Source organism: Oncorhynchus kisutch, linkage group LG14 (assembly GCF_002021735.2).
Source record: "Oncorhynchus kisutch isolate 150728-3 linkage group LG14, Okis_V2, whole genome shotgun sequence".
Classification (NCBI taxonomy): domain Eukaryota; kingdom Metazoa; phylum Chordata; class Actinopteri; order Salmoniformes; family Salmonidae; genus Oncorhynchus; species Oncorhynchus kisutch.
The window spans coordinates 6,280,690-6,294,279 of NC_034187.2; the positions used below are offsets into that span (position 1 = coordinate 6,280,690).

Sequence of the window (13,590 nt, forward strand, 5' to 3'; positions counted from 1 at the left end):
TGCGCACACACACACACACACGCACGCACACACGCACGCACGCACACACACACACACACACACACACACACACACACACACACACACACACACACTGTGTGAAGTATGATTTGCTTTGAGCGTTTATGTACAAAGTCTCACTGCTGTGATGAAAGAGGGGGGTGAGACAGTGAGAACACTAAATACTGTGTGTCTGTGTGTGTGTGTGTGTCTGTCTGTCTGTCTGTCTGTCTGTCTGTCTGTCTGTCTGTCTGTCTGTCTGTCTGTGTGTCTGTGTGTGTGTCTGTGTGTGTGTGTGTGTGTGTGTGTGTCTGTCTGTCTGTCTGTCTGTCTGTCTGTGTCTGTGTGTGTGTCTGTGTGTGTGTCTGTGTGTGTGTGTGTGTGTGTGTCTGTCTGTCTGTCTGTCTGTGTCTGCATGTCAGTGCCTAAGAGCACCTCTCCCAGCTGCTCTCACTTGAAAGCCTAGAGATCAGTGTGCAACCTGTTTAATCTTCCCCTTGCAAGACCCGCAAAGCCCATTTTACCCCCCCGTCAGAAGAACACAGGGGAAAGAGAAGGAACCAATTCATTCAAATTAAAGACTTTTACAGCCACTGCTGAGACCACTGCTAACACGTCTCTGTTGTCCAATGAAACACACACACACACACACTCACACACACACACACACACACACACACACACACACACACACACACACACACCTGGACTTCACTAGGAAAGGATACAGTACTTCCTGAATAAGGAGATATATCAGCCATGTCCTGAAGGTCTCCACACTCTGACTTGATGAGCGACAGCCCCTCGCTCCCTCCTCCATGTTGGGGTGGAGAGCTCTGCCTGTGGTGGTGGTGGTGGGAGACAAAATGGACGCCCCCGCCCGACCCCATCTTGGTCCGCAGCCCCACAGTTTCCCTGGAGAGGTCCATGGACTCAGGGGAGGAGCGCTGGTCTTTGGAGAAGCTCTGGAAAGGGTAGCCCATCAGTGGGAGGGGGAAGGGGTGTCGGAAGGAGGGAGGGGAGAACCCCAGAGAGGCAGAGAGGGGGGAGGAATGGAGGGAGGGGTGGTGGGGGTGAGGTGGAGGAGGAGGAGGGAGACAGGGGTTCTGTTGGTGTTGTTCGGCGCTGGTCTTCCTGACCACTAGAGGCAGCGCTTCTGTTTGGTCACCGGCCGTCGGAACACTGAGGCCCCCGAACGAGTCCAACGGGCTCGGGATGATGACGTCACCAAAGCACGGCAGCCTCTGATTGGCTGAGTGAAAGTTGGGGCTGTCACCGTTCATGTTCATGCTGACTCCCCCGAAGCGAGAGTCAGTGGAGAGGGAGGGGGGGAAGGGAGGGAAGGAGGCCTGTGAGGGAGCTTTAGTGGCAGAGGGGGTGTTTTGGGAGCCACTGTGATGAGAAGGATGGTGTTGAAGATGATGATGGCTGGGTGGTTTATGGTTGAACCCTTTAACCACGGTGTCAACCACCTGTGACATGGCAGAGTTGAGCTCCTGTTTTAGAGTCTCGGCTAGCTGCCTCCCCTCTGCTCGCATTGGCCCCCCTCCTGCCCCTCTCTCCCCTTGGCCCCAATCCCTCTTCACCCTCCTCCCCCCCTCCCTCTCTCCCTCATCCCTCTCTCCCTCCTCCTTCTCTCCCTCCTCATCCTTCTCTCCAGCCAACAGGGCCTGTTCTCGTAACAGTGCTCTGGCTCGGTCCAGAAATAGACCTGGGTCGTCAACCAACTCTGACAGGTCATCATAGATACCGTCGGCACGGTTACGGTTGCCGCGGCGGTCCCTGTGCGTGTTCTCCAAACCGTCGGAGCGGACGCTGTTCTCTGACAGGTTCCCGTCCTCCTCCCCTCTTCCTGCTCTCTCCTCCTCCTCCTCCTCCTCCTCCTCCTCCTCCGTCTCAGTCTCATAGATCTGATAGAACTTCTCCTGCAGCTGACGGAGCTGTTTCTGCAGAACAATACAAACTATTAAAATAAACTATTGAACTTAATATAGCAATCAATCAATAACAAATAGATAAACATATCAATAAATACAGTATATACATGTATAAATCAATCAATAAATGAATATAAAATATATATATAAATAATAAACAATATATTGAGACATAAATAATGAATAAATAATGTTCTTCATTAATATATTGTTAGCTGTAGGAATAGAAACATGTCACGTTTCAAACTCAACTTTTGCCACTTTTCAAACAAATGTACATATTTACAACTCACTACCAAAGCTTGAAGTGCGTGGTGTGTGTGTGTATGTGTGTGTGCGTGTGTGTATGTGTGCATCCTCTCACCTGCATATCCTCTAGCTGTAGTTTGAGTTGTCGTCTCTCCTCTTGTCTCTTCTCCTGTCTGACACACACCAGCTGGGTAAAGGACTGTTGTTGCTGCTGGGGGAGACGCTGCTTTCTCTTGTTCTCCCTGTACACCTCTCCTCTAGCCTCCCCCCGACTCTCCCTGTACCCCTCTCCCCCTCTTGAGAGAGACCCAGGGCTGGGAGGCTGCAGTGGGGGACAGTTCCTTTCCCTCTCCCTGTCCTCTCTTCTCCCCGTCTTGTTCCCTTTCTCTCGGTCCCTGTCCCTCTCTCTGGGATGGAGAGCAGGTGGAGGCACGCAAGGGGAATGGCTCATGCCCCGAATGATGTTCTCCACCCTGGCCCGTTTGGCACGCAGGTGCTCGTCCGTGAGGCGCTCCAGGTCCAGAGGGGTGAGAGAGGGGTGGGGGGGAGGGGGGCGGCCGAAGGGGAGGAGGCAGGGGGAGGAGGGGGCAGGAGAGGGGGCGAGGGGGCTGTCTCTGTCTCGGGAGGAGTTACTGCAGACATCCTCCGCTTGGAAATCTGACCCAGCGCTGGAGAGACCGCCACTACCCTGGAAGAAAGGAACGGATGGATGGATGGATGGATGGATGGACGGATGGATAAATAGATGGATGGATGGATGGATGGATGGATGGATGGATGGATGGATGGATGGACAAATAGATGAATGGATAGATGGATAAATAGATAGATGGACAAATAGATGGATGGATAAATAGATAGATGGACAAATAGATGGATGGATAAATAGATAGATGGATAAATAGATGGATGGACAAATAGATGGATGGATGGATAAATGGATAAATAGATGGATGGATAAATAGATAGATGGATAAATAGATGGATAGATAAATAGATAGATGGACAAATAGATGGATGGACAAATAGATGGATGGATAGATGGATAAATAGATAGATGGACAAATAGATGGATGGATGGATAAATAGATGGATGGATGGATGGATAAATAGATGGATGGATAAATAGATGGATGGATGGATAAATAGATGGATGGATAAATAGATGGATGGATAAATAGATGGATGGATGATAAATAGATGTATGGATAAATAGATGGATGGATGATAAATAGATGGATGGATAAATAGATGGATGGATGGATAAATAGATGGATGGATGGATGATAAATAGATGGATGGATAAATAGATGGATGGATAAATAGATGGATGGATAAATGGATGGATGGATAAATGGATGGATGGATAAATGGATGGATGGATAAATAGATGGATGGATAAATAGATGGATGGATAAATGGATGGATGGATGGATGGATGGATAAATAGATGGACGGATGGATAAATAGATAGATGGATGGATAAATAGATGGATGGATGGATAAATAGATGGATGGATGGATAAATAGATGGATGGATGGATAAATAGATGGATGGATAAATAGATGAATGGATGATGGATGGATAGATGGATGGATAAATAGATGGATGGATGGATGGATAAATAGATGGATGGATAAATAGATAGATGGATGGATGGATAAATAGATGGATGGATGGATAAATAGATGGATGGATAAATAGATGGATGGATAAATAGATGGATGGATGGATAAATAGATGGATGGATGGATAAATAGATGGATGGATGAATAGACAAATAGATGGATGGATGAATAGACAAATAGATGGATGGATAAATAGATGGATAGATGGATGGATGGATAGATGGATGGATGGATGGATGAATAGATGGATGGATGGATAGATGGATGGATGAATAGATGGGGATGGATGGATGGATAGATGGATGGATGGATAGATGGATGAATAGATGGATGGATAGATGGATGGATGGATAGATGGATGGATGGATGAATAGATGGATAAATAGATGAATAGATGGATGGATGGATGGATGAATAGATGGATGGATGGATGAATAGACAAATAGATGGATGGATGGATGGATAAATAGATGGATAGATGGATGGATGGATGAATAGACAAATAGATGGATGGATGGATGAATAGACAAATGGATGGATGGATAAATAAATGGATAGATGGATGGATTGATGATGGATGGATGATGGATGGATGGATGATGGATGGATGATGGATGGATGGATGGAGTGAGTCAATCAACCAACCAATCAATTTTCATGTAACATCCTAATTTTTTATTATTATTAGCTATTAACTTTGTTTAAATAAGACAACAGAGTGTGTGTGTGTGTGTGTGTATACCTGGAAGCCTCCCTCTCTGTCTCCATTCTTCCCCATGTTACTCTTCAGCAGCTGAGAGATGATGGTGGTGCCAGGGTAAGGCATCATGGCGTCTTCGTACGAGTTAGCCCGTTTCAGAAGCTTCCGGAGAACATTGGACTTCTCTCCGTCCCCATTGGACCCACCGTGACTGTGAGGGACCAATGAGCAGTCTCTGTCCTGCTCGGGGCCGTGGGATTGATTCATGGTGTTGAATAGGATGGTCTCTCTGGTTCTCTGAGCGTAGACTACACTACCCACAGTCCTCTTCACCCCGATGTCCACGCGGCGCCGCTTGGTCTGTCTGCTTAGGGCTGAGCTGTCATGGTCTGGCATTCCGAGGGGCAGCTAAAGGGACATATCGAGGGGTCCTGACAGACAGGAAGAGCCAGATAGACAGACAAAGGAAACAAACAAAAAAAACATAATTAGAAGTTAGTTTAGTTTATAGTGGTCATTCAACCGTTATTACGGATATACACTTTGATACATAAATACTTTGTGACACCTGCTAATGTACGAAAGGGCTTTCGAAAATAACTTTGATTGATTGAATGAAGCAGACACTTACAGGCAAAATATTCACTATTTGTAGCTCATTCAAACAACTGAGACATTTTTGTTTCCTCTAGTTTGAGTTCCCTGAACTCAATCCTGGGCTGAGATTCAAGCCATGACGTGTGTACTTGTTCACTCCGTCTCAGCGACTCAAAACTATTGGAATTACAAGTAGACTCTCCGTCTACACGCCAATATGATATTTTGTTAATCCACGAGGAGGAGTGAACAAGTGCACACTTCAGGGAGATGAGGGAGAGTCCAAAGTGGGCTTGAGAAGCCCTGAGGCTTTCACCCGAGAAGGATTTCAACATAATTCCATTTCAGTGGTTTAGAAAGGGATTAGATTCCAATAAAAAACAATGGGTGCTCCAAGAATATAAATATACAGTAGAGATGTCTAAAAGTACTGCACTTTATCTTGAGGAAATGCCTTAAGTTCATCCTCTTTGAATACATTAGAATATGATTGAACTGATTGGGAGACTTGTGGACTGATGAGACAGAGACTAAGCTTCTAAGAGAGAGAGAGATCTAACCCCGATTTGGGGTACAGTATGTTAATGACGTCAGTAATGAGAGAGAGAGAGAGAGACTTACGGATCAGTTTAGAAACCTGGAGAAGTAAGAACAGAAACAATTGTCTCAAATTGTTCCTCTCTAGGTTTCTTCCTAGGTATTGGCCTTTCTGGGGAGTTTTTCCTAGCCACCGTGCTTCTACACCTGCATTGCTTGCTGTTTAGGGTTTAAGGCTGGGTTTCTGTACAGCACTTTGAGATATCAGCTGATGTACGAAGGGCTATATAAATACATTTGATTTGATTTGATTTTGATTTGAAATCAACTAATATGTTTATAATTTTAGAGCCCTGTTTCCTGCCCCAATAACCCTATTTAAATTACGATGTTTATTACAATTACAACAACATGATTAAAAAAATTACCTAAATAAATGTAAGAATTGTACATTTAGTGCAAACAGGGAATCTTGTCAAAAGGAAACCTCCAGAAAATCCCATTTTACAACAACAGCCCATTGGCCTGCACCCTATTCTATACAGTGTGTTACGTATGACCAGGGCTTTATAGGGTATAGGGGTGTCATAGGGGTGTCATAGGGGTGTCATTTAATGTGTGGAGGAGGTAAAGAGTTGTGTTAAGGAGAGTTGATGCGAGGAAAGTTGGGGATTGGGCGTTTTGTGTTTTTGTTTGCACGTTTAAAAGGCGGGCAGGACACCCGGGATGCAAGACGGTTATTCAACGTTATCCATGTGTGAGGACGTGGGAAAAAAATGGCCACTAGGTGCAACAGTGAGAGCTGTCAGCTTCAAATAGGTTTTTGGTGGATGGCAGATAGGCGTTAGCATCTACCTCTGATTCCAAAGGTTGCATGTTTGAATCCAGCGATAGAAAGTATGTTTTGTTTTAAGTCACAAACCTTTAACCTTTAACCTTTTGAAGCTAGGGGGCACTATTTTTATGTTTGGAAAAATAACATTCCCAAAGTAAACGGCCTATTTCTCAGGACCAGATGCTAGAATATGCATATAATTGACAGCTTAGGATAGAAAATACTCTAATGTTTCCAAAACTGCCAAAATTTTGTCTGTGAGTATAACAGAACTGATGTTGCAGGCGAAACCCTGAGGAAAATCCAATCAGGAAGTGCCTCTTAAACCAGTTAAGGCTAGGCAGAATTACTGCCCCCTTTGGAGGAATTGTGTGCCCATAGTAAACTGAAAAAAAATCTGTCCAAAATTGCTAATATATGCATATAATAATAATTATTGGATAGAAAACACTCTAAAGCTTATAAAACCGTTTGAATTATGTCTGTAAGTATAGCAGAACTCACAGGGCAGGCAATCTCCCAAACTATTTTTGGGAGCCTCAAACTTGGGGCAACTTTAACGTCATCGCCCCCACACTTCCCAACCAGCTATGGATCTGGAGACACTTTCTATGTCTTCCACTAGATGTCCTCATTCAGTACAGTGTTTAATTGCGCAAATCCCGCGTGTTTTGAGCCTTTGGTAGGCAAAAGACTGAGTGTCGCGAGAAAATTCAAGGTTACGAGAGCGCGCTTTTTGGAGACACGTTCCTTTGTTCCAGATCGCCTGCCAAGAAGCACGTTCGTCCGAGAGATTAGATAATAGTTTTGTACGTTTAGAACATCCTAAAGCTTGATTCTGCACTTAGTTTGACCAGTTTAGTCGACATATAATATGTAATTTTTGAAGTTTTGATGAGTAACTGTTCGTGACCAGAAGTAATTTTTGGTAGTATTTTAGCTGGAACTTACAGCATATGCTAATACAAAGACACACGACTTGAAACCAAACGATGTTTTGGGTAAATATGACTCCTTCCACTACATTCTGATCGAAGACCATCAAAGGTAAGGGAATATTTATGTTGTAATTTTGTGTTTCTGTTGACTCCAAACATAAGCGGAGAAATATTGCTTATGTCTGAGCGCCGTCTCAGATTATTGAAAAATTAACGATTTCTGTAACGTTAAAAATAAATGTGACAAAGCAATTGCATTAAGAAGAAGTGTATCTTTCTAACTATATGTAGAACATGTATATTTAGTCAAAGTTTATGATGTGTATTGCTGTTATCTGGCGTTATCTGGCGGAGTTATATATAATTTCTCCGGACATTGTTTAGCATTTTCTGAACATGGCGTAAATGTAAACGGAGATTTATGGATATAAATTGCATATTATTGAAAAAAACATAAATGTATTGTGTAACATGTCCTATTATTGTCATCTGATGAAGATTTTCAAAAGGTTAGTGAATAATTTTTCTTTTAATCCTGCGTTTGTGATTGCATCTTTTGTTCGACAAAATGGCTATATATTGGCTGTGTCTTTGTTGGTGGTTTGACATAAATATGTGCTATGTTTTCGCCGTAAAACATTTTAGAAATCTGACTCGCTGGGTAGATGAACAAGGTGTTTATCTTTCATTTGAGCTATTGGACTTGTTAATGTGTGGAGGTTAAATATTTCTAAGAATATCTTAGCATTCTGTGCGCCATCTTTTGAGTTGAGCGTGGGGTGGGGGTTGCCCTTGGGGAACGTGGTAGCGTGAACAAGTTATTAATTTGGAACCGTTGTGTTCCTATGCATCCCTATTGGCCATTGAAAGGGATATCAACCAGATTCCTTTTTCTACGTATTCCCTAAGGTGTCTACAGCCTTTAGACGTAGATTCACGCCTTTATGTTGAAGAATGAGCGTAAACGACTACATTGCGTAAGTAGCCAGCTGAGGGCTCTCAGAGTGATTTTTCCTCTCGCTCCTACTGAAAAGCCAATTGACCCGGTTGATATATTATCGAATAGATATTTGAAAAAACACCTTGAGGATTGATTATAAAAAACGTTTGCCATGCTAAGCTGTGTTTCGATATATTTCACTTGTGATTTCATGAATATGAATATTTTCTAGTAATATTTATTGACCGTTGCGCTATGCTAATTAGTGTAGTTGATGACAATTCTCCCGGATCCGGGATGGGTAGTTCCAAGAGGTAATTAACCATTCAAAGTTATTGCCTAACCTTAAGAGTTAATGCCTAAACTGAACCCTGACCTTAAGAGTTAATGCCTAAACTGAACCCTGACCTTAAGAGTTAATGCCTAAACTGAACCCTGACCTTAAGAGTTAATGCCTAAACTGAACCCTGACCTTAAGAGTTAATGCCTAAACTGAACCCTGACCTGAAGAGTTAATGCCTAAACTGAACCCTGACCTTAAGAGTTAATGCCTAAACTGAACCCTGACCTTAAGAGTTAATGCCTAAACTGAACCCTGACCTTAAGAGTTAATGCCGAAACTTCACTTTAAACACTTAGAAATGTGATGTTTGAGAAACATGGATGAACATCTAATTGTGAAGTGAGACTATGAGAACTGGTTGTTAAAAGGACATTAAACACGATGAAAACATTCTGTAGCTTCCAACCTCCACAACCCCCACTGTCCGAATCTGACCTAGATCGAGCTCCCTCTCTTTCTCTTTCTCTCTCTGTCTCTGTCTCTCTCTCTGTCTCCCTCTCTCTCTGTCTCTCTCCCTCTCTTTCTCTCTCTGTCTCTCTCCCTCTCTTTCTCTCTCTCTCTCCCTCTCTTTCTCTCTCTCTCTCTCTGTCTCCCTCTCTTTCTCTCTCTGTCTCTCTCCCTCTCTTTCTCTCTCTCTCTCTCTCTCTCTCTGTCTCTCTCTCTCTCTCTGTCTGTCTTTCCGATCTCTCTGTCTTCCTCTATCTCTTTCTCTGTCTCTCTCTCTCTCTCTTTCACACACACACAACTCTGCTCTCTGTTCCTCCATCTAACACAAACTCACACACACACTCACGCATGCAAGCACTTACACACACACTCACACTCACACATACACACACACACACACACACACACGCACACACACACTCACACACACACACACACACACACACTCCTGTGCAACAATTACTATGAAACTCAGTCCGAAATGCTTAAAGTCAAATGATTCAAACTTTAAACGTATTTATTGTGATTCAGCCTCAAATGCCCGGCTTGTAAGTGGAATCACTGTATAACAATGTAATACAATTTATTTTGACACTGTACTTACACTATACAGGAATATTTGACTGTACTTACACTATACAGGAATAATTCAGCTGTAATTCCACTGTATTTACAGGAATAATTCAGCTGTAATTCCACTGTATTTACAGGAATAATTCAACTGTAATTCCACTGTATTTACAGGAATAATTCAACTGTAATTCCACTGTATTTACAGGAATAATTCAACTGTAATTCCACTGTATTTACAGGAATAATTCAACTGTAACAGGGGCTGTAAAGTGTTAACAGTGCATCAAATGAATCGAACTACAAACTTTGTTCGGAGAAAGGCTCAAATATACAGTAGTAGTTTTGTTTAGTTTTGGTCACAAATTAGTCATCTCTGGACACCGTAGTCTATCTCTGTACAATAAATAAATATGTTAATTATATTATAATTATATGATAAAACGTTGATGATAAAATATAAAATACTAACTTTTATCATGAATAGAAATGTCCTTCGGGGCATAACAGTTATCAAACAAACATTATTTTGTTAAATGTAAAAGTGTGAAATCTCTATCCAGCATAGATACACTGTATGTAATTTAACATTAATATGAAAAGGGTGAGAACAGATTAAGATCAATAGCCAAATTCCCAGTATAAAGTGACATCTAATGTAACATTTTTTCACAGGGGCGGTAGGTAGACTAGTGGTTAGAGCGTTGAGCCAGTAACCAAACGGTTGCTAGATCGAATCCCCAAGCTGTCAAGGGTAATAAAAAAAAAATCTATCATTCTGCCCCTGAACAAGACAGTTAACCCACTGTTCCCCAGGTAGGCCGTCAATGTAAATAAGAATTTGTTCTTAACTTAACTTTCCTAGTTAAATAAAGGTAAAAAAAATATATATATAAAAATTCCGATTCACCAAACACCACAGAACATACCGGTTGAAACGGAACTATAGACTAGAACCGAGACAAATACATATGAAACTGAAGCTGTGGAATCAGATCCCCGATAATGGAGATGTGAGGACAAGGACTTTAGGTTGAGAGGTTTCAAGTCGGGACTTCAGCGAGGAAGATAAAGATACATTGATTTTCAGTCAGGTCAACTCATTTAAGTGTGTCCCAAAGAATAATTTAGTCGTGATCAAACAACCTCCGGATAATGTTGTACAAGAGTAATAAACATGAATAACCATATCATGGGACTAAGTATTATAATTCATCCAAATCAAAGTATAGCACCAGCCGAGATCTGTGATATAGATATATATATATATATATCTAGTGTAGCCCATAGAATTTGGACACCATTTTCAAACGCCAGTAGCCCGTCGTTTGATGCACCTGTCCTGGACTCGACTGCCAATGCGCCTGAGGCGAAGAGAAGCCAACATAAACACATATTAAACAACGACAGAAATGTCCTCTTAAATTCTCATCAACAAAAAAGACACAGAAAATGTAATAAAGTCTAACGAAAAGACACCGACCGTCAGTAAACAAAGTAAATTAGATTTGTAAGGACATTTTCTCTGTGCAAAACTAACAGTGGCATTCACCTAGCCTTTGTAGTCGACCACTTGTTGTCAAAAAATACTATTTCAAGATGTAGGTCTACAACTGTGTAAAAATGATTATGTCCAACAAGAAGCTAACACAGACAAGAGACAAACACAGGTACCAACTCTTCAGCATGTTGCCGCGGTCAGACAGAGAAGAGCACAGCAAACATATTCATGTAGCAACAATAGCCAACAGCTGTTACCACAGCCAGGAAAGGAGAAGTGATTTTACAACAGAGATGGCTAAATGCATATCAGAAATTCTCATTTACTGACGAATGAGTAACACAACGTCCCTTTACACACAATCCTCGTACAGTAACAGCAAAACAACGAGTCAACTGCCATTGCATTACGAGACGACTGTAAACTGCTGAGATCAATTTAAAAAAGTCATTGCGTAGCTGGTCTAAAGGAGGTGTAAAGGCAAAGTGCGCTAAAAACAAACTAAAAACCCAACCGGTTATCCTAGGAGATAAAATCAGAGAAGATAAACTGGATCAGGAGAACGTCATACGAATAAGACTACAAAATATCAACTTGTATATCAGAGAGCCAAGCCCCCCCCCAAAAAAATCAACAGTCTCTGCTAGGATCGTAGTATAACAACTAGGTTAGGATAAAGAACACTTGTACATTAAAAGTAATGAATTGATACTTACACATGGCGTTTTAAAAAGGACATAGTAAACCATATCCTAACAGGAAAAACGTAGTTCGAGCTCTCTCTCTCTCTGTCTGATATCCTACAGACGAGGAAACAATACACCGGCCACAACCTAAACGTGGGGGGTTAGTGAGAGTCACACACACACACACACACACACTGGCGGCAGAACCGCGCATGTGAGAATGCACGAATGGCTATACTTACTCGGTGAACGTTAGACGAGAAGAAAACTGAGCTTCTTAGTCAAATACAGAAAACCAAACCTCGTTCGTTCACCGGTGTGCTAAATATTATAATTTCTCTGGACAGCGGCGAGCGGAGGGAGAGAGAGAGAGAGAGAGAGAGAGAGAGAGAGACAGTCTCCTTCAGAGACAGGAAACGTTCGTCGGTTGTTTCTCTCACTAACCGTCGGGAGGCTGGAGCGGTTCGTGGAGCGACAAGAATCACTTAAAGACGCGGGAAGGCTGAAAGGCTGCGGGAAGACACGGGCCGCGTCATCACCGGGAGTGATGTAACGTCCTCAACCGACCAATAACAAACGTCTGCCGTATTCCTTTTTTTTTGAGAAGGAACACAAAACGCCTTGAACTTCACACCGGAGAGGACTGGAGAGAGGAGAAACCGTCCAGCGAATTAACTCACTCCCTCATGCAATAAACCGACCGGAGTGTATGTGTCAGGAGATGCGCGTTTGAATGATCTATTTGATTCAGGCTACCTCTTATTGTTCTGTAGACTAAGGATTGGTCAACACATTGGAGTGTCTCATAAACAACTAAAAGTCCATTATGATGTTTAGATTAGTTGTTGTATTTATATAGATTCTTGCCTGATTTTTTTCGTCATGTAACTAATTAGTCTTGATCTAGTGTCTATATGTTTACCTACGGTGTCCTATAAAGCCTAATATGTGTCATATGATAACTGTAGCTTCATTTCAACTCCCAAATTCTCAGTAGCCCAATGACCTCTGAATCCTATAACCACTCCACGCTCATAGTCTTTCATGGTCATCAACAACTTGCCGTTATATATGTCTACCTTATATTATCTATTTAATTACAATTTAATTCATTAAAGTCACTTTTCTTTGTCTCTATATTTAAAAAATATATATATCCGTGTCGTGTCATTCACAACGAGTGAAAACATTATTGGTGTCAACGCGCGAATAAGACAACCGTTCATCACTGTCTAGGCTATGAGACGGGTTGTCCTGGCCGGTTATTCGACCTTGGTACCTCTTGTCCCTTTAGAGAAAGGTCAAATAGAATAGCTTAGATCAATAAAACCCCAAATTCAAACATTAGTCCGGCAACAAAAAAGATTCCCTGTGAGTTTCGTTGCCCCCTGCGCTGCTGTTTGCTCGCAGGGTCAGTCTATTGTAAAGCACATCTACACTTTACTTTTCTGGCCGTTTTTGTGTGTGTGTGAAAAGGACTAAATAAAATGTGATTGATTGAATTGCGAACGTCGCCGTTTGTCTTTCAGTATTCATTCTCAACGCGCCGACGCTCAGCAGCTTTGGCAAGAAAGACGTCGTTCAGTTTATGTGCCGTGTACATGATGTACCCTGTGCTGTTTAGAAGTTATTAAAAATATAGAAAACGGATTTGAAATTGTACAAACTAGTAGTCCCACAA

General features: G+C 42.2%; 1 protein-coding gene across 2 annotated transcripts in view; it reads right to left on the minus strand.

Annotated features, from left to right (window-relative positions):
* The window catches only part of LOC109885358 (prospero homeobox protein 1), a 79,150-nt gene extending 66,756 nt beyond the window's left edge, over positions 1 to 12,394 (minus strand). Inside the window, exons 1-4 of one of the 2 annotated variants that reach the window (XM_031787718.1) lie at positions 12,152 to 12,394; positions 4,558 to 4,946; positions 2,302 to 2,874; positions 729 to 1,946 (exon numbers count right to left, since the gene is read on the minus strand). In XM_031787718.1, the coding sequence (XP_031643578.1) occupies positions 729 to 1,946; positions 2,302 to 2,874; positions 4,558 to 4,911 (2,145 nt within the window). In that variant the 5' untranslated portion in view covers positions 4,912 to 4,946; positions 12,152 to 12,394. Of the gene's footprint in view, positions 1 to 728; positions 1,947 to 2,301; positions 2,875 to 4,557; positions 4,947 to 11,939; positions 12,077 to 12,151 lie in introns of those variants that run through there. The other variant, XM_031787719.1, reaches the window with a different exon arrangement.
* Positions 12,395 to 13,590: the final 1,196 nt, after the last annotated feature.